We start from the raw sequence: 26,470 nt of genomic DNA on the forward strand, positions 1-26,470 counted from the left end.
TTTGACACTACAAACACCTGGCATGCCAAATTCAGCTTGGTGCTTCATAATTATGGGCAGAAATTTATAGTACACTGTAAGTCAAAGTAAAACCAAGTCTAGGTAACAAACGTATAACATTCAATGGTCATGGTATACATCAGAAGTAAAAAGACATACTCAATTAAATTAAAGTCATGTTTTATTTTATTTCTTCATCAAGCTTACATTGTAGACAAACCAAAATCTTCAGGACCTAAAGCATCAATTTACTGCTAAACAAAATACATACAAAAAGAGAGATGCAAGGGAGGCTGACATAACCCGGCAATCATGTAGCACCTCTAAAGGCATATCAATCCCATATCTTTCCTTACCCTGAAGATGACAGAGTACTATGTCTGGAAATTAAAAAAACAGAACCGGCATTGTTGGAGTCCTATGGGCTGCCATGTAAAGGTGAATTTCAATCAACCTGCTCTTAACTTGGCTTAACTGTGCACAACAAGGCAGCTATTACAATGCATTATCTTTCTTTTTGGTGCAATCTTAGTTTGCTACAAATAAATAAATAAAAAATGCAACTTTCTGAGGGCCTTTACAAGTATTTTTATATGATATGTTTATATTTTTTTGCCCTAGAAAGTAGAGTATTTTGAAAGGGTCATGCCTGAATGACCCTTTTAAAAAAGTTCACTTTCAAGGGCATTATAACAAGGTGGCCCACATTATATGGACAGTGCTCATCATGTGGAGGTACAGTATTTAAGAGGACAAAAGGAAGTGCAGCCTATGTAGAACTAATATGAAATTGGTTGGTTGCTGCCATTTAAACACTTAAAAACCATCCAGCAGTGATTTATATTGCTTCCCTAGTTTTTCATGACATCAAAGGGACACAGACTCTTGTCATTTGGCAGACCCTAAGATGCCAGGCCGAGCAGGAATCCTCCAATAAAACCACTTGTGACAACAATGTTTTTCTTCACAAACTCGGTGGACTGAAAAGAAAACAAATATGTTTCAGTATATAAAAGTAGCTTAAATCTATTTTCATCAACTCTCATTGACATGTAACACAGCAGAATTGCCTTTTTTAGTTGTAGAGCTTTTGACTTACTCCAACATTTTTTTAAACACTCCCTAAATCACACTAAGAACACTTTAAAAATATCATTAGAATTGTAAGCTTGCAGTGATTGCAGTTAACTGCTTTGCTGACATGTTGTTACTGACAGCTTAATCAAACTGAACCTTTCAGAATACAGAATAGTTAATACAGAATAGCTGAAAACATGCAAGTCTGACTAGGTTGCTGCATGATTCTGTAACTCATATCTAGTTTGAAGGTGAGTACAAACTTTTTACATTTTAGATGGTGACAGTCTAAATACTGACAGAAACAGGGTGGTATGACATGAAGCTACAGTCTCAAAATCAAACCAGGGACATTGCAGTTAAATGGTTTGCATTTTAACCACAAGATTGCCAGACAAATGTGATGGAAGTATAACAAATATTCTTCAAGACTTTATCTGACACTTAAAACAAAACAACATACAAAGCATCTTACCCTCTCAACAAATGTGTTCAGCTCCGGGCCTGCTTGTTTGGTGCCCTTTTTTAACTGCTTCTTTGCTTTGTTGACATCCTTCTCTACTCTTTTCCAGTCCACTTGGATATAGCCAGTATGGTTGGCAATCTAGAGTCAGACAAAAACAAAAAAGAAAAAAGAAAAAAAAATGCAGATTCACAAAAATGCTGTTTATACTGTACCAAGGCTTAACTTATGCCTGATTGTGAGTAGTGATGCAAGAATACCTGCAACAGCAGAAGACCTCCTCCTACAGATGTTGCAGCAACTTTACCAACCTTCTGGAAGAGATACCCTACACACCTAAAATAAATGAAGACAGAGGCGTCACATAAATGACTAATAACCACTGTAACATTTTGGTATCAGAATCAGAAACAGATTTATTGTCAACAACAATTTTACACCAATGAGGAATTTGTCTTGGTGTATAAGGTGCATACAATGAAGACAATAAACAATAAACAGTGACAATAATATATACAATATAAACAAACAAACAAACAGACAGACAAAAAGTGTGGAATGACTGATAAACCTAATGCACAGTCAGAAATAAATATAAAAGTAAGGAGCAGGGAATGTGTATTCATTATGGATGACATAAAGAGTTCTGTATTTCTAAAACATGGGACAAGATTAGAGAAAGGAAGTTCAGAACATAATCTGAGACCCCAAGGGCCATACATTATACTTTACTTGGTGCTGGCCTGTTCCGAGCCATTCACACACTTTTCTTTTACGCATAGTTATCCATTAATGTGGAAGACTTGGCACAATATATTTCCAAACACAATATTTACCATCCACTCACTCCCCCTATGGCTATCTGTGTGGCCACGGAGTATTTCTCTGCAACAGGGCCAGAGTTTTTCCCAAAAAGGCGATTCCACCATCGTTGACGTTTGGCATATTCTGTTAGGTCTACGACTTTGTCGTAGATCTCCTCTTCCAGCTCTTTAAATACATGGAAAAATACAAGCAGTCGGCATACAATAGCAGAGAATGGATGTCCTACAGTAGTGACTGGCTACAAGGACAGTGATACCATAATAACTTAACCTGTGTAGAGTAACACAGTTGTTAACACATTTAACACAACATTTTGATCGGTATAACGTAATGGCACAACTTAATGATGAACTTCATCCGTATAGACCTCTGTTAATGACACAGAGGTTTCGACAAAGCTAACGACAACCATTAATGGCTTCCTTGAGAACTTGGTGAAGTTCTTAGGCCAGACAATAAGTTAGCATGATCGGACAACTAGAGCTAAGCGACACTTGAAAAGTTAGCTGTTAATGCTATGTCTGACGAAATCTCGCTGTAGGAGGGAGGGGGCAGAGCAGTTTTGAGGACACCAGAATGTAAATTGTAAATCAAAAGCAAAGCAATTCAAGCTTAGAATAACCGGTGTCCTAGTTCACGTAGTTCAGGTAAAACGGTAATGAGTTTGAGGGCCTGCTTACCCTTGTCGCGGTTCGCCATTTTGGACTGCGCAGGTCTACTCTGTCCCATAGATCTGTCCTCAGCTGCCTGCACGTTCGGCGTCATTTGCATAATTTTGACGGTAAAAGTAAAGCAGAAACCGGGGCAGGTCTGCCTGTACTAACAGCAACAACAACAACAACAACAATAATAATAATCATAATCATAATGTATTGTGTAAGTAAAGTTATTACTATTTATTTAAGAGAATAGAAATGAGATCAAGCAAAACAGTACATCCCCTACTGCTACTAACAAACAATGGAATTTTAAAAATTTTAAAATTTTAAAAAGAACAAAAGAAAAACAGTTTAAATGGCAGGATGCCACCCTGCCTACTCCATCAAATGTTTTATGGACAGCCAAAGTTTAAGTTATTAAATCATGGAGTTTTCCCTCCCAGGTGAGGCGATTGCTGGTGGCAGAGTTCCAATCAACAAAACAAATGTATAACTTTAAAATGGTAGCAAAACTTGGGTGGGAAATGTTTACCAAAACTGACTGCCGTGTCTAAAATTAAGTAGGTTGGTACCATCAGTGGGGTAGCACCTGTCAAATATGCTTATACAAAAGAAAGGAGGAAGTGAGGAGAGACTTTCAAAACATGATAGATCAAATGATACAAAAAGCAGCCTGTTTTAAACACATTTATGGTAGCTTTTTGTTATAGACACATTTGACCTTACATGCCTTTTGTTAAGTTTTGTAGTCAATTTGAATTCCTTCCCATCATACATTGTGGTGTCTGGGACAATAATGTGGGGATATTTTCAGAGTATCCAAATCATTATACAGAGTCTCACATGCATTCATGTGCAATGCAAAGTGTGTAGAATGTCTTTGCTACGCTTAGATGAGACAAGATAATACTTTATTGATTTCATATGAAATTAATTTGTCATTCATAATGACAGCCGTCAGAAGCAGAAGAAAAAATGTGATTGAATAGATAGATCGATAAAGAACAAAAGTAAGATGATACAGTATAAAAACAAAGACTATGGGCCTATATGCACCCTTGTCATATACAGGTGCAATGAGTGCACCCATAATTGTTGTGCACATTTAGAGTGCAGTGTTTCACACACACAAAAAATAAGTAATTGCACAGCGACTTGGATTGAACGGGATCATTTCACTGTATAAATATATACATATACATATTTCATATACAATATATGGTATGTAATAATAGGTATAAACAATAGTATCTATCTATCTATCTATCTATCTATCTATCTATCTATCTATCTATCTATCTATCTATCTATCTATCTATCCTACATGTGCAACGTTGCAACAAACATCCTTGGCAGCGGTCCCCCAATGACAAAAAAGACAGCTATTTTCACCAATAACTTGCTTTAAATTGCAGTTACGTAATCATAATATACCGTGAGGAACCAATCACAGTTCTTGAGGTGGGTCTTGGAAGCCCATCTGATGTGTGCGTGAGCGTGTTCGTCCGCGTGTTCGCAACACATCAACTAGAGACAGTCAGGTGACTGTACACGCTGGCTACTGATAGGCCAGGTTGAGCGGAGGGCGTGTCGACGGTGGCGGCGTGCGTTTGCCTATGTGACACAATTACAACAACTTTGAGCCGATGATTGGGGAAGTTTGCGATACTATGAAGTAACACTCATTCGTAAAACCCAACATTACACCAACTTCATGCATAATTTGCCACTGGAATACACGCTCTGTTTTGATGTACAATGAGGAAAGTGGAAGGTAACTTGAAGGGATCATTTCCTTGAGGATTTGGCAAGAATTACGCTACGCCCCGTTTAAGTCGTGGATAGCTGTGCAACACTTTCATGTAATTGCGTTTTGCCGGAGTTTCTCGGTCCCGTCAATCTTCCCATTTCTTTTCCATGAAATCGTGTGGAGTGTCGCTCACAGCCGCTGCATCTGCTGCTGCCCGGAGTCTCGGCGTTGCTGGTAATGACGAGGAGAAAATGGCGTCGGGAACAGCGACTGAAATAGAAGAGGACTTTCCGAAGCTAACAGCGCAAGAAAAAGAGAGCTTGGGCGGAACTGACAGGTTAGAGGATCTGTTGTGTGAACTGTTTCACCCGCTTCTTTACTGTAATGTAATCATACTTGGCTCAGTTTGAAACAGCAAATATAATTGCCTCCAAGTAATACGGAACCGCCTGTGTGTTGTCTGTCCTCCACTTGCAGTTCACTGTTTGGATTTCATAGGCTTCAAGAAGATGGCGCCAGAACGAAGGCCTTGCTGTTAAAGGTATGCCACAGAATAGGAACACAGTCGCCTCTCACAGTTATCTCCTCCGATTAGTGAATATCCAACCTGAAATAAATGGTACGGACCTCCCAGTGCCACTCTTGCTACATGGCTAGCCGCGACATACACAAGTCTCGATTTTCCCAACTTTGACGTTGAAGCTGTGTCTGACTGGAAAAGCTCATTTCAATTATGGACATTAATGTTAAATTTACCAAGCATTTTTTGCACTGCCGAGCACATGATAAAACTACTCGAGAGCAGTCCTGCTTGATACTTGAATTATAAACTGGCCTGAGTTGGCACACAATCGCCACAGAAAAATTGCAGGACGGTAAGATTCTCCACCCTGCTACGAGCACTGGTGTCATCGGTCGTAAGAATAGGTACCATGCTAAGTGATAGCGGCGTGTTGGCTGTTGAAAACGGTTTTCAAATCCGGACCGTTAGATACATTTATACAGTGATCCTTAAATAAAGACGGGAATGCGTAAAGAAAACTCACGAATACTACACTTGCCGTTACTTTGCTTACGCCATATGCTATAGTCAAGCTAAACTAGGGGCTCTACCGTGAGGTTAACAAATGTAAACCACCTTGCCACGAACCTAACTGTTGTGACTTGCAAAAGTATGACAGCGAGTCTCCGAAGGGGGGAGATGCTCACTTCCTTAACGGTTTATCGAGAAAATAGTCATTAAGTCGACAGATATGTTTCTAGCCCCCCTAAACCGTCTGTCCCATCATCAGTAACGGCAGCCAGAGTTTGGGTTGTGCGTCAGCTCAGCCTGGTAGCATGTAGCGGCTAACTGTCCTACAATTTTTTCCCTCTTTAACTTACACGATTAGCGAAGGTTACAACGGCTCAGTGTAGCTGACATTATTGACGGATAAACAAATACATAGTGTTAGTGTAAGGTTTCAAAATGATGGCTGCTTGACTTGGCCCAAGATGGCGGTGATGGGTAGAAAAATATCTAGCAAACGTTTGCTAGCTTACTAGCAACAGCGTTTGCTAGCTTACTAGCAGGCTAATCACCATTCGCAAAACCCATATTACGACGATGGCGTTCAGTGTTTGTAACAACGATGATTGATGTTAAAGCAAAGGCCAGGGACACCCACTAAACTGACAATTGAGTGCCCGCTGCACACATGGTAATTTTGTCCATGCAGTCCATGTTAACACCGTTATGCTGCCTGGGTTTGATGTGTGTCTTCAACATGTGGCTTCTGGTTTTCTTGTTGGAGGGCTGGCTGTTAACACTGTTTCGTCAGTATACTTTCAGATTAGGTCGAGCCATGACCTCAGTTATTGCCTTTTTGTCGCTGTCCACCATATGATGCTGGATAGTGGATACCTGGCCAACCAGTCAGGCCTATCCACATCATATCATTTAACTTACAAAATCGAAGAGCGCTCTTTCTTTGTAATAACATTGCACATATAAGGCTGTGCCACATTAAAGTACATTGTATTTTCTCTGGTGGAAGGTATCCATATCGATACCAGGTTCCTTTTTATCCTTTCTCTGGACTTTACCACTTTAAAATGTGGGGGAAGGGAGAATATTGGTTCAGAATGAGGTACTGTTTAAACTGACAGTCGACACACCTAAATAAAGGAAAGATAAATTCATTGTGGTGCCATCCCACAATATGTTGATGAAGGTTTGCAGTGGTCCAGAGCCATCCATAGTTTTCACAAGTGGGGGATGCATGTGTTAGCGTGTTGTTTTGTTTGCTGTCTCTGCAGGTAGCTCTGCTGGGCCTTAGCAAGCTTCTGCAGCACAAATTTACAGGTTAAAGGACAAGGGAAAATGAAACTCTTTGGTAGTACATCAGTTTGTTGGTTAATAACCTCTAAACTCAATGAAGTATTTGCCAAAGACTTGGGGTCAAGCTAACATTTGACCATTTTTGTGTAACATGCATAGATTTACCAACCATTTAAATCTGTATACTTCACTGCACCTTTGTAACACCCTTTTAGCTCAACACTGCTTTTGTTCTTTTATTCAGGCTGTTAACTGCTATGACGCCCTCATCCTGAAAGCAGAGGGGAAAGTGGATCCTGACATTTTCTGTCAGCTGGGCCACTTCAACCTCCTGCTGGAGGACTATCCAAAAGGTGAGTCTCGACATGTTGTGCCTTTTTCTGTTTTGATATTGTTTTTATATTATTAATTTGTATTGTTAGTCTGTGGCCCCCAGAAAGACAAGCAAACACTTTATGGAACACACTGGCGGTCCAAATAAGTAACAAAATAAAGAATTGTGGGGTTGTTTTTCATGAGGAGTAATCAGATGTTTGCTATGGTACTTTGATTTTGTGTAGTCATTATTTTGGGTTACACTGCTAAAACTGGTTGGAAAACAACTATTTTTAGATAGACATATATCATTAGACATTTTGTGCTTGTTGTGTTGAATGTGCATTAAAAATGGCCACCATCTGTTGATAATACCCTTCACTGTCTCTTTTCTTTTATCGTGTTTTTTTTAATCCATCTCACCATTTTCCTCAGCGTTATCTGCATACCAGAGGTACTTCAGTTTACAGTCAGACTACTGGAAGGTGAGTTTGAACAACACTCCATATTGTGTTAGTCCAATATTTAATCTACTTTTGTAGCGCTCTAACAGGCATTATTTGCTGAGAAGCCACTATTCTCCCAGACTTCCTTAACAGCTGTTCTTGTAGTAGTACTGGAGTCCATGTAGTCCTCATTTAAAGACAGACTGTTGCAGCATGCACTGAATAGTCCGATGCGAGAACAGTCAGAACATGCTGGGTCAATGATGTATTGTCTCTTTATACATATTGGGCTTGCTGTGGTAGTTGGTGTTCCCAATGTAACATAGTGGCATACACCAATTACATTACTTGCCCACTGCCAGTACCATAATTTTGCTTTTTAGAAATCAATACTTATTCAGACAGTGGATACTTAAAGTAACAGCGGGGCCGGCAGCAAAGTTGCATTTCCCATATAATATTACAAGAGTAAGGAGTAGACTGATGAAGATGAAGCCAGAGGATTTGTTTTAAAATTGCAACGTGAAGGAACTGTCATCAGATTTAAACCCAATGCAAATACTGAACCTGATAATGTTAATGAGGGAAACAAAGTTGTTTCAGAAGTTCCAGCTAGTTGCCTGCAGTGCTTTATCCAACTGCTCCTTCTTGTTCTGTTACGAAATGAATGATAGCGCCGTTAACTAAACACATTGGGTTTTGTGTTTCTAACCTACTTCAAAATAAATGTCACCTTGTGTGAAATCAGTATCTGGTTCAGTGCTTTTAATGTCAAGCTACTTCAGTACAAAAGGTTCAGTTACATTAATAGTAAATTAACACAGTGCTCTAAATATGACGGTCATTGATGAAGCCAGTGTACTGGGTTCCAATGTACCAATGTTGGCACAAGCTCAGTAGTCTGTGGGGAACATTTCGTCACCCTGGAGACACTACCAGGCTGGACACACTGGATGCCTGCATAGTGTGTGGCAGCTGCCTTGCTGAGCTGCTGCAGCTCACTTGCGTGTCTGTGTTAATATAGGCTGTGTTGCTGCTGCTTGCTGCAGCATATGTTTACATGGAATTTGCCTTTGATGATTATCAATGAATACAACAATATAAATGACCCTTTCCCCCTCGTGCTTTCTCGCTCATTCAAAAGGGGATAAGAGCGGGAGGGAGAGAAAGTAAATGTCTGACATATTGTACAGGTACAGACATTAAAACTGGTATGATGTAGAAATGACTGTCTACAGATTGTTTTTAGGTCAGTTTTTGCAGATAACTGCATGTGTTACATTATAAATATGCAAGTCTACAGATCGTGAAACACAGCAGTGAAACAGCAGCCACACTTGACAAGCGCGTGAGAAGTGCACCTAATACACTCAGTGTGGCCAGTCTAACCTGTTATCATGGACACCGAAATGAAAAGTGAGCGATAACACTATGTAACAGCACTGCATCTGTGTCCAGCCTCTTCTAGTCAGCGGCTTAAAGGGATATTCCGGTGTAAATTTAATCCATGGTCTAACACACCGTGACACTGACCCCTCGAGAGATCAAGTTTTCTGACCGCTATCTTAAATAGTTTTAGCAACCTCAGAAAACACTGCACAATAACAATATTGCAGTCTATGACTCCAACCAAAAAAACGCCACCAAAAAGCCATTCATAGCCACAAATAATGCTCAGAAAAGCACCAAACTTCAGCAACAGTACAAATAGGGTCCCAGCGCATAATTCGAGGCATCAAACCTCTGCTAGCTTAGCCGGATTTCTACTGAAAAGAGAACGCAGCTCAGCACTCTCCTGCAGCAGCTAGCTTGTTGTGGGGAAACCCTGTGAGTCAATTACCGAGTGCGGGTAGAAATGCTCAATTCCGCTCTTTTCCCTGTCCGCTCTAGATGATAACTGTTATAAACTGGTAGACCAGACATATATGAACTTTGATTGCATTTCCATGGAGTAATAATCATACATTTTCATCCTTGAGCTGCGGAACTCTACAGCACTCGGTAATCAGACTTTTTCAAAACCCATGTTGGTCTTGTCAAAACACACTCTTTAAGGACTTGCTTTTTTCATTCTGCGGCAGATTGCGCTAGTAAGGTTGTGCTGTTGTGCATGTCATGAGAGAAGTTGTCAGTCTCATTTGATTCAGTCTCTTGATTTTTCTCTCAAAATGCATCAGATTGACGCTTTTAAATATGAAATATTCAAAATTTTCTTACGGGGGAGCATGTCCCCGGACCCCCCAAGAGGGGCTGTATCCTTGTCACCTTTTTCACCCCTGACCCATTTTCTTGCCTGGTTTATGCTCTAGAGCACTGATGGTAGATAGATGAGTGGCTGATGGTCACTTTTGTGTCAGGCCCATGACATGTGGCACATTCAGAATAATCCTATGATTTGCAGTCCCTGGTTAGAGTTTTGAGGAATAAAACAGATGATACAACCCTCAAAAAGACATAAATTGGCAGTACATAGTTTAATCAATTTGATCATTTAAGATGACTGAGCATTCCCCTTCAGTAAATGCAGCTCATAGTCGAATGGAGTGGGAGTTTGACGTGCAGTTCTGGTGAGACATGAATGGACAGATGTGCCACCAGTTGTGATAGTGAGATGTCGGACGCCCAGGTACTAACGTAAAGGGGTAGTTTATAGCCCACTATGACACATCCAATACGGTTTGAATATCATTTACTATTACTTTCTTTGCTCAGTGGATATGAGATATACTGTGTGCTGTTTACTTAGTCCATTGTAGCTGCTCCTCTTTTGGAGGATTAGCTATAGTAACCCAGATGTCTTAAAAGAGAGGTGTGACAGACTGCGAGGTGGATGGGCAGTATAAGGGGGCCGGGTCTCATTTGGGGAGACTGAGGATACAGTAAAGTTCCCAACTTTATTTGGTGAACATTTGAATTTGATCAGTATATGGCCAAGTAATGACAACCCCCAGTTTTCAAATCATCTGTTCTTGAGTGGTAACCTTATAATGTGAGGGCACTTGAACTGTGCCCTCAATCCTGTGTTAAATCCATTATCATGATCATCAGGTCCACACACCTCCCATGTACAGACTAGAAAAACAATTTCTGAATTTATGTTGAAATTACAGCTGTGCTCATAAATTTACATAACCTGGCAGAATTTGAATTTTTGGGTTTTTTTTCAGAGATGTATATGAATGATTATTCAAAAACTTGTGTCACTCGTGGTTAGTGGTTAGGTGACACCATTTATTATCAAACAATCGTGTTTACTTGTTTTAATCACAATGACAACAGAAACTACCCAAATGACTCTGATCAAAAGTTTACATACCCTAGTTCTTGATACTGTGTATTGCCCCCTTTAACATCAATGACAGCTTGAAGTCTTTTGTGATAGTTTTGGATGAGTCACTTTCTTTTCTCAGTTGGTAATGCTGGCCATTCTTCTTGGCAAAAAGCCTCCAATTTGGGAGCTGTCCCAAACGATTATTTTTCAAATGATTAATCTAGCGATTATTTTTTCGATTAGTCAACTAATTTAACGTTACATGACCAAACAAAAGTAACATAGTAACTGTAACTGTCATTGATAACTTATATGAGGAAAAAATACTGCAGTTGTAGGCGGAGCAGCGTCTGTCCTCCCGACTGTCCTACTGACTGTCCTACCGACTCCTCGTCACATTTCTGCCCGAAAAATGTCACCGGCAAAAACCTTTAACTCACTGAAGTGGTTATGTTGATAGAAATCACCACGATGGTCAGCCCTCCCGAACGAGACTTATGTGAACTTTCCCCCAGAAAACAGCCTCCAACCCTGCAGCAACCAGTTTACTGATGGCGATATGTAATAATGTAATTTAGCAAGAAAAACGTAACTCTTTCACTTTCCAGGATATTTAGGGGGCCGGGTTGTCAATCACTACATATTATAAATGGTCCGCGGGTTTAGATTGATGGGGGGACACCTGGGACAAGATGTCGATGCAAATTATTCATGTCAACAAATTTATGTCGTTGATTACGTCGATGCATCGTCCTGGCCCCACCCCAATTCCTATAAATTCATGGGCTGGCTTGCCTGAACTGCATGTTTGAGATTTCCCCAAAGTGGCTCAATGATACCGAGGTCAGGAAACTGAGATGACCTAGGGTTTCCTCTACATGTAATTAACTGTGGCACACCGCCACGGCAAAATAAAAGCCGCCACACCTTAAAAATTCAGTGTTTCCCATACATTGATTAATATTTCTGCCTTTCTAGCACATACCGACGTTTCAGTCAGTCTCTTTTGTTTTCATTACTTTTAATGACTTCAGTACTGCTAATTCAGGGCTGCATTGGTGAAAAAAATAATACTATGAAGCTGTTTTCGAACCTGGAGCAGTGCGCTTCACGCGCTTGGAGGCTCCTCCACACACACAAACACACACACACGGTGACAGATAATGGGTCTGTGTGTCGCTCCAAAGCAGCCGTGAATTAGTTACAAAGTGACAAAGTCGCCTATGACTGACTGTTGCGGTGAGTTGAAGAGTATCAGAAACATCTAGTTTGCTCACAAAAAAAATCCGATTTCATGTAGAACCGTTGGCATAAATAAATCCAGTGTTAGAGAAAGTAAATATTTTACCGTCGTCTTCCACCGTAGTCCTTGACATTAACTAGCATGATGGATATTTAGCTTGATATTTAGCTAGATGGTTAAAATGGGCACTTGGATCAGAGTCCTGCACGGGTCTTATTTTGCAAACCCGCACCCGCCCGAACCCGCCATGCTTAAAACCGCATCCAACCCGTTTTCCGACAGTAGCACAAATTACATTCCGTACCCAAGCCGACCCGCTATAAGTTGATATCGACGCCCGAAGGAAAATTGGACGGGCGCAAGTTTTAAAAATGAAAGTAAGCCAGCGTGGGCAATGGGAGTTCTGGGAGGGCGCAAGCACGCATGAATGAGCTCATATGAAATATAAATGCTTATCATTTGTGTCGCTAACAATGACTGATGATAAGTGACGCCTTGAAAATGGCAATCGTAAAACCCAACCCGTCTCTCCAGGTGTCTGATCAATCCGCATCTGTGTCCGACACAGTGCATTATTTTTCACCCGTGCAGGACTCTGACTTAGGAGGGGGAGCGGCGGCGACTTGTTGTGCCACCCACATTTGCTTCCCTCCGTGTAGTTTTCCCTACACATACATTCCACTTCCACACGAAAACGGCGTGTCAGTGAAATTATGTCAAATTCTGCGATTCCATCTACGATTCCGGAAATCATAGGGCCCTACACCTGGCCCTGCTGCCAGAGACACTGCTTTTTGGTCAGCAATGCGACAACTAGGGATGTTTACCATGGACCGGTACTTTTTGGTACTGACTCCTAATTGGGTCGGTACCAGTGTACCGTTAAGATTCTGGACAAACAGTACGGTTATCGGTACTTTTTATTTTTATTTATTCTTTTTTTAAATTATTATTTTTTAGGATTTTTAACTGATTTTTGACATGGGTGGTTTTTGAATGTCTACCCAACTTTAATGACTATAAATTTAACAACAAACTCCGTGACTTGACTTTGCAGAAACAAAACTGGGTGCTGCTGCTTCAGCTCTGCAGGCTTTAGCGTTAGCCGGGCTGCTAACATTACCGGCTTTGTTACAGCAATCAAACACACTACACTCCTTTAGCTTCATGCTATCCACGAGTGTTTGATGATGTTGCTTACCCCGAATTTCCACTGGATACTGTCCGCTGCATTACAGCTCCGATACGGCTTTGCTTTGTGGTCCGCCGTCTGCTAAACCCTAGTAAACCGCAGTTATAGGTATGTGTTTTAAAATCAACAATGGGAAGTGTTCCGACCGAAGGACATTAGAAGAACTTGTGTTTGTCTCTTTTTTGAGATTTGTGTGCTGGTGTCAACATGGAGTGTTTTATTTTGAAAAGTAACCAGATGTTATGTGGATTTATTTCTGTGCTTGACTTCCTGTCTGCTGGGTGCTAAATTCAGCTGACTTGCTGCATTGTGCTCCGACATCCACCAGATTTTTATATCTGGTCCTGGTCCTGGTTATTTATTCAGGAGTATTTGTAAGTGCATAGTTTCTGTTCTATTGAAGCTTTATTATTACCTTGTTGTAATAAAGATAAGGTTGAATCTTTTGACATCTTGGAAAGTCTTTATTTTTTTAACTCAAATTACATGTTGTAGTATCTATAAGAGTATCAATAAGTATCGGTACCGATAAGGAGTATTGGTATCGATAAAATCCTAACGATATCCATCCCTAGCAACAACAGACTTTTCCACGTGTCACTGTGTATTTTTTTCCTTCAAATAAGTTGTCAAAGACACTAACCCACAAAGCAACTGTACAGACCAAACAACAGTGATGTGATAACTGGTAAAGTGTGCGTCATTTCTCTTTTATTTGATGAGTGAAGGATCTGTTTAGCTGTCGGCCTATGAACACCATCAGACCAACACACCCCTGATCCGTGCCCCTGGCTTTTCTATTCACACAGATGCTGGCCCGCCTAAGTTGCAGCTCTGATACTACCTTGCAAGGAGCATCAAAGCTGCAGCGAAACTGTCCCCCCTCTCCGCATCTTACACTGTCACACAGGGTGGGGTGGAGTATTGCCACATGATTCCCACACTGGAAGGCAGTGTGAATGGGCTTGCAGTTAAAATATAATGATAGGGAAGTTTAGTTTGGTGCTGAACTGAGTAAAGTGCTGACTATAGAGTCTGACAGCAGCGGGGGGTGAAGGACCTGTGATACCTCTCCTTCATACACTTGTGGTGTATCACCCCAAGATTCCACCAAATACGTGTCTGCTGTGGTACGGCTCCAATGCGGTTTTCCTCTGCTGTCCGGTAACCCCCACCGGTTGTGGTTGACAGCTCACGCTGCGAGACCGAGGACTTCCCGTGATAATCACGTAATCACTCCTGGCTACAGTTATAGGTATGTTTTATAAAAACAACGCAAAGTGTTCCCGACTGGAGGATCAGCAGAAAAGCTTGTCTCTTTTTTGAGATTTGTGTGCTGGTGTTTTATTTTGAAAGGTAACTGGATGTCATGTTATTTCAGTGCATGACTTCCTGTCTGCTCTGTGCTAAATTCAGCTGAATTGCTGCGTTATGCTCCAGCAACCCCCAGAAATAGAAGTTCTGCGTATTTATGCTGGAGAGCTTTGGACTGCCAGAGCAGATACGCAATGCTCCGGACCTGGTGGAAGTTAACACATAGACTAAAGTAAAACCTATCAGCTCCGCCGGTGTGGTGGAGACATAACGCTGCAGATATGTTTATGATGGAATCCCAGTATCAGTCTTTCGCTGAAGGAGCTGTCCAGTGCTGTGACCGTGAACTGCAGGAGGTGGGACTCCTTCACCAGCAGCAATGATGGCTTATCCATGATGCTGCTCTCTCCCACCACCTGCACTGGGTCAAGAGGGCATCCCAGGATGTAGCTGGCCTTCTTGATTAGTTTATCAAGTCTCTTCCTATATGCTGCCGAGATGCTGCTGCACCAGCAGACTACTCAATAGAACATGGCTGATGCCACCAGAGGGGCATAGAAAGAGGTCAGGAGTGCCCCCTGCACTCAAAAGGACCTGAGCTTCCTCAGCACATATAGTCTGCTCTGACCTTTCCTACATGTTGCTGCAATGTGATCAGTCCCGTCCAGTTTATTGTTCAGGTGAACTCGCAGGTACTGTCCATTCCCTGGATGTTCACCTTTGTGCAGGGTTGTCTGTGCTTGCAGAAATCCATCACCACCATTCTTTGGTCTTCCCGGCATCGAGCTGGGGTCGTTGTGTTGGCAACAGTCCACGACTGTACAGAGCCGTGTAACCGTTGCTCATAGCTCATGCCAACCTATACCATGATCCCACGACCAACATGGGGTACTCTTTTCACAGTGTTGACATTAATAGACTGCATACCAACACAACTTTGTATGCCATCTGTGTGGCACAGAGGAAACGGGGGCGCATTCCTGAAGAGAAAAATTTGTCTGAAGTGTTGGACGCCATTGAAGTCTGACCAGTGTTGGCACAGCTTGAAAGAGTAATCATAAATCATAAATACTTGACCTGACTTTTTTTAAAAATGGAAAATAAAATAAAGCCAGTCTTTCTTGACTTCATTTAATACAAATACTTGACCTAACATATGTAACTGTCAACACTGTAATGGTAAAACTTACCATTTATAATTTACATTGTTTATAAATGTAACTATTACGTTCTTTTTAACATGTTTTATGAATGTTGAACCTGATGTTAACAGCATTAAAGCAGCACGTGAGTGGTTTTACAAAACAAAACGGTGTATAACACCACATGTATATGGAGGACTGAAAGTGCCACAGTTAAATAAATAAATACACCATTAAATTAATTAAATGTCATTAATTAAATGTGTTAATAATTAATTAAAATTGGAATTTAATGTGTCATGAATTCATTAACATATCAATTCATTTGAAAAAAAAACATATATGATAATTTCACGATTTAATTATTTCATGGTCCTGTGTTGCAGTGCTTCCTGAATTTATTTTATCTGTCAAACTCGCCCATCAAAGTCGATGGGCAGTTCCTAACATGTCATTGGTTACCCTGCACATCAACTCAAGGTAAATTGATTCCAGATAATGGATTTATGCAATCAAACAAAACTTTATTGGCAACCACTGTGGAAGGCTCGGTCCCCTGCTAGCCCCACTGTTGATACAGAGTGCGAGGTGCAGGATGTAGCATCCCCGGATGAATGATGGTCAGACTTTCTAACTGATGGTCCAATGTGTTTATCACAAGAACCTTGTACACTCTCAAACACACCTTCGAAAACCTCATCACTGTTTCTCTGTACCGACAGGATAGCTGAGCTAATGCTAATTAGCGTTCCCGCTAGTTCTAACATGCTATATCAAACTGTACAAATCTTTAAAAGTTACAATCTGAATTAAACATTAAACATGTCATGAAACCATATAACAACAGACCCTGTGCCTTTTATCAGCCAGGCACTAAGTAAATTATTTTCATCACGTTCAGCAAAGACCATGCAGGCACACTTCCAACATGCAGGCACACACGATTCACAAGAACACAGATGTTTTCAGGGCACAGCGAGACGCTTTCAAAATAAAAGTCCCGCATTTAGCGTCTAATAATTAATGAAATAATAACCTGGCTTCAAAGAATATCACTAAACCAAATGAAAACAAGATGTTCTTACAAATAATCACATTAAAGGTCATTTACGAAGGGCAAAATGTCAAAAACTTGAGCTCACTAGAAAGCTCAAGGTCATGTTCTTCTTCCGGTTTCAAGACTTCAGACCAAAACAATGGATTAGACTAAATTTGTGATAGCCCTGCCCACTGACTTTGATGGGTGAGTTTGACAGATAAAATGAATTTATGAAGCACTGCAACACAGGACCATGAAATAATTAATTAAATAGTGAAATGATTGTTTTTTACATAAAATGCTTTAGTATTTTAATTAATTAATGATACATTTGATTAATTATTTAATGGTGTATTTATTTAATTATGGCACTTTCAGTTCTCCATACATGTAGGCTGATATCATGTCTATTTTTGTTACTTTGGCCTAAGTAACAGCATGTTGTAATCGTATGTTATGAGTGAAACAGTGGAGTGGGGCGAGTAAACCACTGGTTGTACCTCATTAACAGAAGCGTTTCAAACCTCTTGTCAGAAAGTCTATTTCTTCTAGATGTGAGCACCAAACCTCTCAGACTGAAAAGCTGCTCCGCAGGAGCACTCGATGGGGTTGGAGTGTTATACTTAAAGAAAATGTTCTTTATGTTTGCAAACTGATGCAGAATCTGCATAGGCTGACCTCAGGTAGTCCATGACTTCCTGTTCTGCCGAGAAGGTCTCCTCTGGGTCTGTCTCAAAAGGGAAAAAGTCCAACTCACCTTGGCTGGCAAAGGCGATGGGCACACTGGCAGGGCTCTGTGCTGCAGGAGCAGTTGTGTGGCACTCTGCTGTCAGAAGCCCCTTTACTTGCTCCCTCCTACCTTCATCGCTCAGCCATTGGAGTTTGAATTTTGGAAAACTGACAGCTGCAAGAAGGGCATCTTTGTTGTCCAGCACACCAGCAAAACAAGTCTGGATAGCCTGAAAAATATAATTGATGTGTTTATGCCTACAAGGCCTACTATTTATTATGTCATTGAATTACTTGCAAACCATTCTTAATGTGGTATCAATATTATGGATTTGAATTTGTTTTAGGTTACTTGCTGATATTTGTATTTGCTTTAATGTTCCTTAGCAATGATAATGAATATTCTCTTCCATGTTAATGAATAATGTGATGCAAGAAATTTGGAAAGATGGAACATACCTGCACTTTGGCATCTGGAAGGCCCACAGTCATGCTGGAGAGGGCATCTTTCACATCCAGGGTCTTCTGCATCAGAACTATATGGGTAGTAAAGTTCCATAAGGACGGTCACCTTGTAAAATGTCCAGGGCTGCAGTCAGAGGCCTCATGGCGGTGCAGCACTCATGTAGGAACTGGTACTCTTTGTCTTTGAAGCACTTAACTCCCAGCTTGGTGCGCAGAGTATTAAGCTCACTCATGGGGATTTCTGCAGTTCTCTTTACAGCGTCAAAAAAGGAATTCTTTTGGTGACTTCCTCCACTCTTTCTGTGCAAGGGTAGATCTGCTTGATTTGGTCCAAAGAGCTGTGCATTTTGCTGTGCTGCTCCTATATACAGCCTTGCCCTCTGCATTGGGAGTTAAATATTTCTCTACATCACTTGTGGAAATGATGTTGATGGTGTGTGAAGCACACCTGTGGTGCGGGTGAAGAGACAGCTGGCCATCACCTTCATTCTCAGCCGAGAGGATTTCTGACAGATCTAAAAAAGTGACATCATCTGTGGGAGACTGATGAAGGCAATCTTCCTCCTCTGTGTCATCATCTGACTCCGCCACAGGCTGATAAACTTCAAACACCTTGACAAATTTGGATCCGTTATCAGTCACTGTTGCTATTACTTTGTTGAGGAGTCCATGTGATGAGTGAATGTTTTCGATTTCTGTACCAGCAACAACATATGTCTGCCTACCACAAATTCTCCTACATGCCAATGCAGCTTTGTTGCTGTGGATCTACTGATCCAGTGGAGCATTACTCCCATAAAGCTTCTGTTGTTAGCAGTCCAAATGTCTGTGGTAGTTGACACAAAGTCGACCTCATTCAGCGCAGCCTTCAGATTTCTCTCGATCTCTGCATACTCCTTCTCCAGGTAGGAAGAAAAATATGTTCTGTGAGGCAGCACGGCATTGATAGTAGTAACGATCTTTCAATTATGCCATGAAAGGAGGGTGAGTCAACTGGGTTTAAAGGCAGAATTTCCTCTACAACATACCGGCCCACCAACTCCTTCAAATCTCCCCCGCTTACTTGTTATACACCGAAGTCCAGCTTCTGTTGTGTGGGTGCTGGGGGACCTCCTGCAGAAGTTGAGGCCGTGGTTTTGCTAGCAGCTCTCTGCTTCACACCACCTGGTGGGACTTGCTCTGTGAACTTAATTGTGCTGTGCTGTGACTCCAAATGTTTCTTTGAATTTGACGTTGAGTTTTTAAAGTGTGACAGCACTTTGTTACTTTTAGAGTGAAACTCATGCCAAAAAGTATCACCAGGGTCTCTACACACGAATACGAGCATTGAGAACATTGTCTGTGTGCACAGAGTTTACTAAAAAAGTTTTTGACAACCACGTTAGTAGCTGCATCTCCGGCACACCGCCGACTCGGTTTCTCTGCCATAATGGCGGCACGCCGGAGGTGCAGCAACAACCATGAGTCGTTCAAAAACCTTTTTAGTAAACTGTTTTCAATGCTCGTGTTCATGTGTAGAGACCCTTTTAGTCATTTCTATAGTTCTATAGCTCTATAGATAGTTTTAGTCAAGTTCTTGTCGACGAAAACTCAAACACGTCTAGTTTTATTCAGTTTTAGTTAAAAAACAAAAGAATTATAGTCTTTTAAGGAATTAATTTAGGTCAATAAGTACATAATATCTACAAGCTCACAATGTGTTGCAATGTGTCGAACTTCTAGATCTGCTGTTTTCACAACTTATGTGTGACACTCTTGTATGATGAATTAGGGTATCAATTCATGAGAAAAACAGTTGAAATATGTTGGAAAAAGTTGAAACATGGAGATGAAAGGTTTCTGTCCAACAGCCATCTCCAAAACTTATGGATTATATTTAAAATACGAAGTTGGGCAGTGAACAGTGACAACGAATTTGTTCTCAAAATAAGTGCTTTACATTGCACTCCATTGGAGTTTAGAACTGGGTTCTTAGCAGGGGGCTTTTAATTTGAAAGTAGCGACGGTTCCTAGCTTGCTGCTACAACAACAAGCGGACAACGAAGCGTCAACAAAATAATTTCGTCATCGTTGATGAAAACAACACTGCTTGTATGCAATGTCAAATATGGGGTGCATGTTGTCCGGTGTACAACAAAACAGCAGCAGCAGGGTGTTGATCCTGAGGAAGAGAGAGAGCGAGGACTTAAACCAGCCAGCTTAAATCAGCTGCAGAGCCAGGCACAGGTGCTCCCAATCAGCTATCTACTGCAACCTGCAGCACACAGACACAGCCACACCCACTACACACAGGACACAGCCAAGGACTGAGGGCTGAGATATTTGCCTCAGTTTAGATTGCCTACACTTCCTGCTCATAACCTAGACCTAACTTGTCCAATCAGCTGTGATATGATGACATCCAGCCTGTACTCTCCTTGCTCTATGTGTGGATGAATAGTCCCATTTTGTTTGATGTTTCACTGTTTGGAGTGCCCATTAAGCAGAGGTGCCGAGAGTTTGATTGTGATCAGACCTGACAGCTCTGGGGCTCCTCGGGATTACAGATCTCTACAGTGAAGTGAGAGCTTGAGAACCCACCCTCTGTTAGATAATGGTGTAGGGCAAACTTTTCTTTGTAGCAGTAATGATGTGAATAGCTGAGTTTGGAGGCCAGAAGCAGGGCTTTATTGGCCATAGTGTGCTTGATCAAATAGACTTGTCAGCATAAAAGTATTGGTGATAGAAATGCATGGATTTATACTCGGTCAGTCTGTGTGACTGGCTGAATTACCAGGTAAAATGTGTTGTTTTTTTTTACTTGATTTTATTTCATTATTCGTATTTTTTTATTTGTAGTTTACAAAGTAAAAACACAACCAAAAAAACCTAGGCTTGCAAGGCTTGTGCCATCTAGTGTATAAAATGGAGTGTTAATAATGAATTGAGGAGTCTTAGCCTGAAGAATGAAACTTCTCTGTAGTCTGATTATATGGTACCAGACTACGTTTTTTCTTTTGCCAGATGGCAGTAGGGGTATGGAGTTAGATTTGCATCTTCATTACATGCAAGAAAACAAGTGATCTGAGAGAAAAAAAATGTTTGAGAGAAAAAGTTATCACACTGACAGCAAGAAGCATTTTATGAGAGAAAAAAAAATTGAGAGAAAAAGTTTTCATACCAATAGCAAAAAATATTTGAGACTAAAAGAAGTTTTGAGAGAAAGTGTTTTCCCATAGAACATAAAAGAATATAAATTTGAAATTTTTAAAATTATTTCTGAGAAAATCTCTCTCAAAATACTTTTAAACTCTCATGGAACGATGGCGCAGCGCCGCTATACTGCTAGCTCAGCGCCACTATACTAATTTTCAATATTAGCTGCCTTGTAACGGGTGAGGGTGGCGAGCGAGCGTCCATCCGTCCGCCCACCCCCTGGTCCGATGATTGCGACCACCCCCCGTCCGTCCGTCCGAAGATAGCGACTAACTGTAGCCGCCCCGTCCGATCTACCGCCTGTACCTACCTAACACCTAACACATTTTCCAACACTGTTTTTTTCTTTTTTTTTCCAGAATGCTGCCTTTTTATATGGCCTTGGCATGGTTTACTTCCATTACAACGCATTTCAGTGGTAAGTACTTAATAAATATTCCAGTGCATGCATGGTATGACTCTTTTTTAATGTGATGTTTTTCTTGTATATTAAAAACCATGGTGTTTGAACAAAGCTTCATACTTTGTTCAAGAAATACTCACATTTTGGAATATACATTTGTTCCTTTCCTTGAGTAGGATGACAACATTGATATCATCAGTGCATTTCTTATGTTCATTACGGTTCAGAACGAGTTTAGTATTTCTTAGCTGTTTCTAACCATTTACAGTGTTTTTTAAAACGGCCTCCTCCTAGTTACTCTAAAGCTGTCATAGTTGTCTGCACCAAGGAGGTTATGTTTCTGGTTGTGTTTGTGCCATCTCTCCTACCCTTGCTTGATCACTCAAACATTACCCTTTTTCTTTAAAAAAAAAAAACCAACAACAAAACCCAACACTTTATTTGTAATATTCCAGTTATCATGTAAAGCAATCATATTCTGTTTTACAAATAACCATATCAACCATATTATCCCAAAAGAAAAAGAGAGTGGAGTGGAGTGCATGGGCACTCTTATACTAGCATCAAAATCGCTATTTTTAAAACATTAAGAAGGCTCTGCACAACATGAAACTTTGCTCGTAGTATCACCAGGGTCTCTACACGTGAACAAGAGCATTGAGAACATTGTTTGTGTACACAGAGTTTACTAAAAAGAAGTTTTTTTGAACAACTCACGTTAGCAGCTGTAGCTCAAGGAGCGGTCCACCATTACTCTCCTTCCTGTTAGGTCGCATTCTGGGATCAACACTTTGTCTGCCATGACGGCGGCGCGCCCAAGATACAACTGCTAACGTGCGTTGTGTTTCTCAGAGAGTTTAGGCTGAGGTGCCCTCAGTCCTATTTACCTGCAGGAAGAAATCTATTTGTTCTGTAACGAACTTCACAAAGTCTGAAGTCGGAAGCGTTACCTTAATATTCACCAGGGCATGATCAGAACTAATGATTGGGTCATATTTACAATCTGTAATAACACTAAGCAAATAGGGGTCAACCAAAAAAATAAAAATAAATCTTTCCTGGAAAATGACTTGTGTACATTAGAATAATAGGAATACTCCCTTTTGGTGTGATTGGGTTTTTGTTTTTTGTTTTTTTCAGTTCTGTTTTTATTGTGATTTTCATGGCTCACATGTTCATTCACATATCAATTCATCAGTATATTACCACTGAAATGCACAGTAATACATCCATGATTCCACTGACAATACAGATAGGGATGATTGAGGGAGGACCAGTCACATAAAAGATGAAATTAGTAAAATACAAAAATTGGGAACTTAGAACAAGAACGCTGGGGTGCACATCTGTTATACTAGAGAAAAAAATACTGATGCATAACGGTTGAAAAGGAAAAAAAATAGACCTGATTAGACAAACGATGGACGAACCGGAGTAACATATCTAATCCATCTTTCCCATCTTTTCAAAAACAGACCCTGTTTTAGTCTTAGCAAAAGTAATTCTTTCCATCTTAAAAATGTTATAAATTATGTCAAACCACTCATCCACTGTAGGTTTTTCTCATTTTAGCCACTTGCTTTTTATAGCTTTTCTAGAAGCAGCACTATTTGACATTAGAGGAGACATTTTCTTATGGTAAAACTCCTAAATATAATGATACAAACTCAAAAGTAATGTCTCCTGAGTTTATCCAACTCCTGGGAGCTGTTGATCAGGTATATCTAGTGATAGAGATTGAAAGAGATACAGTAACCTCAGCAGAATAATACCATCTCCTAATGTCTTCTCTAATTTTGTTGTTCGGGGGAGAACATTCAGTGAGAGCAGTTTTGACAAGTCTGCTGGTATATTAACGCACAGATACCACATACCACATCCTGTTCTGTTATATAACTTACTACACGTAGAGTCCGTCTGATATTATCTTGGGTTTGTCTCTGACGAACAAAACCCGTCTGGTCAAGGCTAATTTGTGGTAACATTCCTTCTATTCGTTTGGCCAGTATATGTGTAAAGATCTTAGTCCTGATTTAACACGCTAACCGGACTATAGTTACCGCATTGAGATCTATCCTTCCCCTCTTTTGGAGCAAGTGAAATTACTGCTTCCCTCCAGGAACCACTCTGACGGAAATCCATCAGGGCCAGGGGCTTTCCCTGATTTGAGATGGGCTATGGCTGCTCTTATTCTTTCTTTGTCATTTCTACTGCAAGTTGGTTACTCTGCTCACCCGTCAATTTAGGAAGATTAATTTTCTCAAAAAATTCTTCCATTTTCCCTCTATCAACATTGGGTTGAGAGTATAGTCTTTGAAAATATGTTTCAAAGCTATTCTGTATCTCTTCCAATTTATAGTGTATTAAATTAAGTCATCGGGTTTTTAATCTTATGAATTAAATTCTCTACTTGTTGCTTTTTTAGCCTATAAGCCAACAATTTTCTGGCTTTCCCACCTCCCTCACAATACTGCTGTTTTGTAAATATTAACTTTTTTTGTATATCTCTTGTATAGATCTCATCTTTTTCATTCTTTTTCTTCCTAAGTGCTTTGTTTCAGTTCTGTTCCTGGTTTAGCTCCTTTAGCCTAGCTCTTTTTAAGTGGGAACTGTATCCACTTATCTTACCCCTCAGCACTGCTTTACATGCATCCAACAATATCAGAGGCGTAAACTCACCACTGTCCTGTTCCAAAAAGCCGGTAATATCCTCCTTAATTTGGTCCTTCATATGCTTCAGTATATGTATGTTTAATATCCATAAGGTGTTTCTCTGGGACTGTTCAAGATTTAGTGTTAAATACAGAGGGCTTTGGTCCGAAAGGTCCATAATCCCCATGCTGCAGTCACCAACCCTGTGTAAATCTTTACCAAAGATTAAACAGTACTCAATACTTGAATACAAGAAGTGTGGATTAGAAAACTATGTATAGTCTCTCTTTAAGGGATTTAATTCTCTCCACACATCTACTAAACCAATATCCTTTATTGCCAAATTGATCCTTTTGTTCAGGTGTCTGGACTGAGCTTCCTGTATTTTTGATTAATCCAGTTTAGGGCATCATCTAATATTGAGGACCCCCCCCCCCCCAAATTAATACACCTTGAGATTCTGCCATAATCAATTCAAATATTTAACCAAAAAACCCAATCAGAATTAGGGGGGGCATATATATTCAGCAAAGTTATCAATGAGCCATTTAAGTTCCCTCTCAAAGACACATATCTTCCTTCTGCCTCTTTCTTTCCAAATAGGGACTCAAAACAAATTTTACTGGAAATTAATATTGCCACCCCTCTACTATGCTAATTTGCATAGATGAGAACTGATACTTATAGCCCATTCTTTTTAATTTCACGTGCTCTGTGTCTTAACTTTTTCTCTTTTTAGTTTTGTCAAAATCTTACTTCTTTTGATAGGGTTGACTAGACCATTCACATTATAAGTTGCTATTTTAATTGCTTGCACTTACTGTCCAATATTGAAAAGAAATAAAAAAAAAAAAAAAAAGAAAACCCTCTCGTACCAACCCAAGTATTCACCATTAACTGAATGTATCACAGGCAGCACCCCAAAAGCTGCATGGAACGGCAGCAAAACATGCCTCTTAATGCAGAACAACACAAACAGTAACACATGAAAAAAAAGCTTCCAATAATGAGGTCTTCATCTCGACCCTTATTAGGCCCTAATGGTAAGAGGGCCTCGAGGGAAATCCTCCCCCACCGGCCGGTGTGAGAGGGCTCTCAGCCATTTGCAGTTTTATTCTAGTGTCCATCTGGCTAACTGACACAGGAAAACAAAACTCCCGACATTACAGTATGTTCTTAGTTATAGCCTGTAAAATGTTCCTGTAATGTACAGTATTTGTCCGCTCCCTCTTCAACTCCGTGGATTCTGATGTTCTCTCTTCTGGAGCGACCCTCTAAATCCGTCAGCTTTGCATCCAGGTGTATCTGCAGTTTCAGCAGCTCCATAACCGCCTCTTCTGTCCCTTGTATCTGAGTTTCGGCCGTGTCGATCCTCTTTTCCACCTCCTCTATTCTAGTGTTAGTTTTTTTTATTTCTTCACGGATCTCTTTCAGCTGCTGACAGTTGTCCTTCCTAAACTCCCTTAGTTCTTTCAGTATAAGGCTCAGACCTGCCTCTCCCATCTGCTCTTGGCCATGGTCTGAGTCCGTATCCTCCATTTCGTTGCTAGCCCGGAGCTCCTGGCTAACTTCGTCTCTCTCGATTAACTCCGACTGCCTGAACTTTTTCGGCTGATATATAGGCATTCTCGAAGCCCATAGTCCTAAATTCAGCTGTACTCACATTTTTTAATTTTTTTCAGTTGTTGTGGGCAGTTTTTACTTCGAAATGTCGGGAGCAACTTTCCTATGCTGCCATCGCCTAGCTCGTCAAACCAGACGTCTTGGCTAGAGGACCCACTTGCAGACCTGAGAAATCATAATTTAAGGTGTAATGCGTCAGAGTTCGCTGCCTGTCAGATTCATATTGTCAGCATATAACACAGTGATTGTTAACTGCTGCTAACAGTAGCTGCTGTTAGCTAGCTAGCCCCGTTAGCCACAGCCCTCTTAGCTGACGCTGCCTGGGATGGGAGCTCAGAGGACAGGGG

General features: G+C 40.6%; 2 protein-coding genes across 6 annotated transcripts in view; one reads left to right on the plus strand and one right to left on the minus strand.

Annotated features, from left to right (window-relative positions):
- Nucleotides 1-163: 163 nt before the first annotated feature.
- On the minus strand, nucleotides 164-5,723 carry fundc1 (FUN14 domain containing 1). Of its 2 annotated transcripts, none has more exons than XM_037110270.1 (6): nucleotides 5,706-5,723; nucleotides 3,046-3,184; nucleotides 2,377-2,530; nucleotides 1,801-1,876; nucleotides 1,553-1,681; nucleotides 164-980 (listed from the first exon to the last, which is right to left on the minus strand). In XM_037110270.1, the coding sequence occupies exons 1-6, from the start codon at nucleotides 5,706-5,708 to the stop codon at nucleotides 903-905; spliced, it is 579 nt and encodes a 192-aa protein (XP_036966165.1). In that variant the 5' UTR covers nucleotides 5,709-5,723; the 3' UTR covers nucleotides 164-902. The 2 variants fall into 2 exon arrangements, with proteins under 2 accessions (XP_036966165.1, XP_036966164.1); XM_037110269.1 differs by lacking the exon at nucleotides 5,706-5,723 and adding an exon at nucleotides 4,459-4,563.
- kdm6a (lysine (K)-specific demethylase 6A) overlaps nucleotides 4,632-26,470 on the plus strand; it is a 60,559-nt gene continuing 38,720 nt past the window's right edge. Inside the window, exons 1-6 of one of the 4 annotated variants that reach the window (XM_037110237.1) lie at nucleotides 4,632-4,798; nucleotides 4,958-5,111; nucleotides 5,252-5,315; nucleotides 7,339-7,447; nucleotides 7,845-7,894; nucleotides 21,805-21,863. In XM_037110237.1, the coding sequence (XP_036966132.1) occupies nucleotides 4,783-4,798; nucleotides 4,958-5,111; nucleotides 5,252-5,315; nucleotides 7,339-7,447; nucleotides 7,845-7,894; nucleotides 21,805-21,863 (452 nt within the window). In that variant the 5' untranslated portion in view covers nucleotides 4,632-4,782. Of the gene's footprint in view, nucleotides 5,112-5,251; nucleotides 5,316-6,456; nucleotides 6,475-7,338; nucleotides 7,448-7,844; nucleotides 7,895-21,804; nucleotides 21,864-26,470 lie in introns of those variants that run through there. The other 3 variants (XM_037110238.1, XM_037110236.1, XM_037110239.1) reach the window with 3 other exon arrangements.

This window comes from Acanthopagrus latus, chromosome 9, assembly GCF_904848185.1.
Source record: "Acanthopagrus latus isolate v.2019 chromosome 9, fAcaLat1.1, whole genome shotgun sequence".
NCBI lineage: Eukaryota > Metazoa > Chordata > Actinopteri > Spariformes > Sparidae > Acanthopagrus > Acanthopagrus latus.

What these genes read in the sequence shown, in the direction of transcription:
- fundc1 (XM_037110269.1), bottom strand. Translation starts at nt 4,548, where the DNA reads ATGTGTTGCGAACACGCGGACGAACACGCTCACGCACACATCAGATGG. An exon ending in ACTGTGATTGGTTCCTCACG is followed by an intron (nt 3,185 to 4,458) that starts GTATATTATGAT and finishes TGTTGCTGTTAG; the next exon opens with TACAGGCAGACCTGCCCCGG. An exon ending in TGAACACATTTGTTGAGAGG is followed by an intron (nt 981 to 1,552) that starts GTAAGATGCTTT and finishes TTTTCTTTTCAG; the next exon opens with TCCACCGAGTTTGTGAAGAA.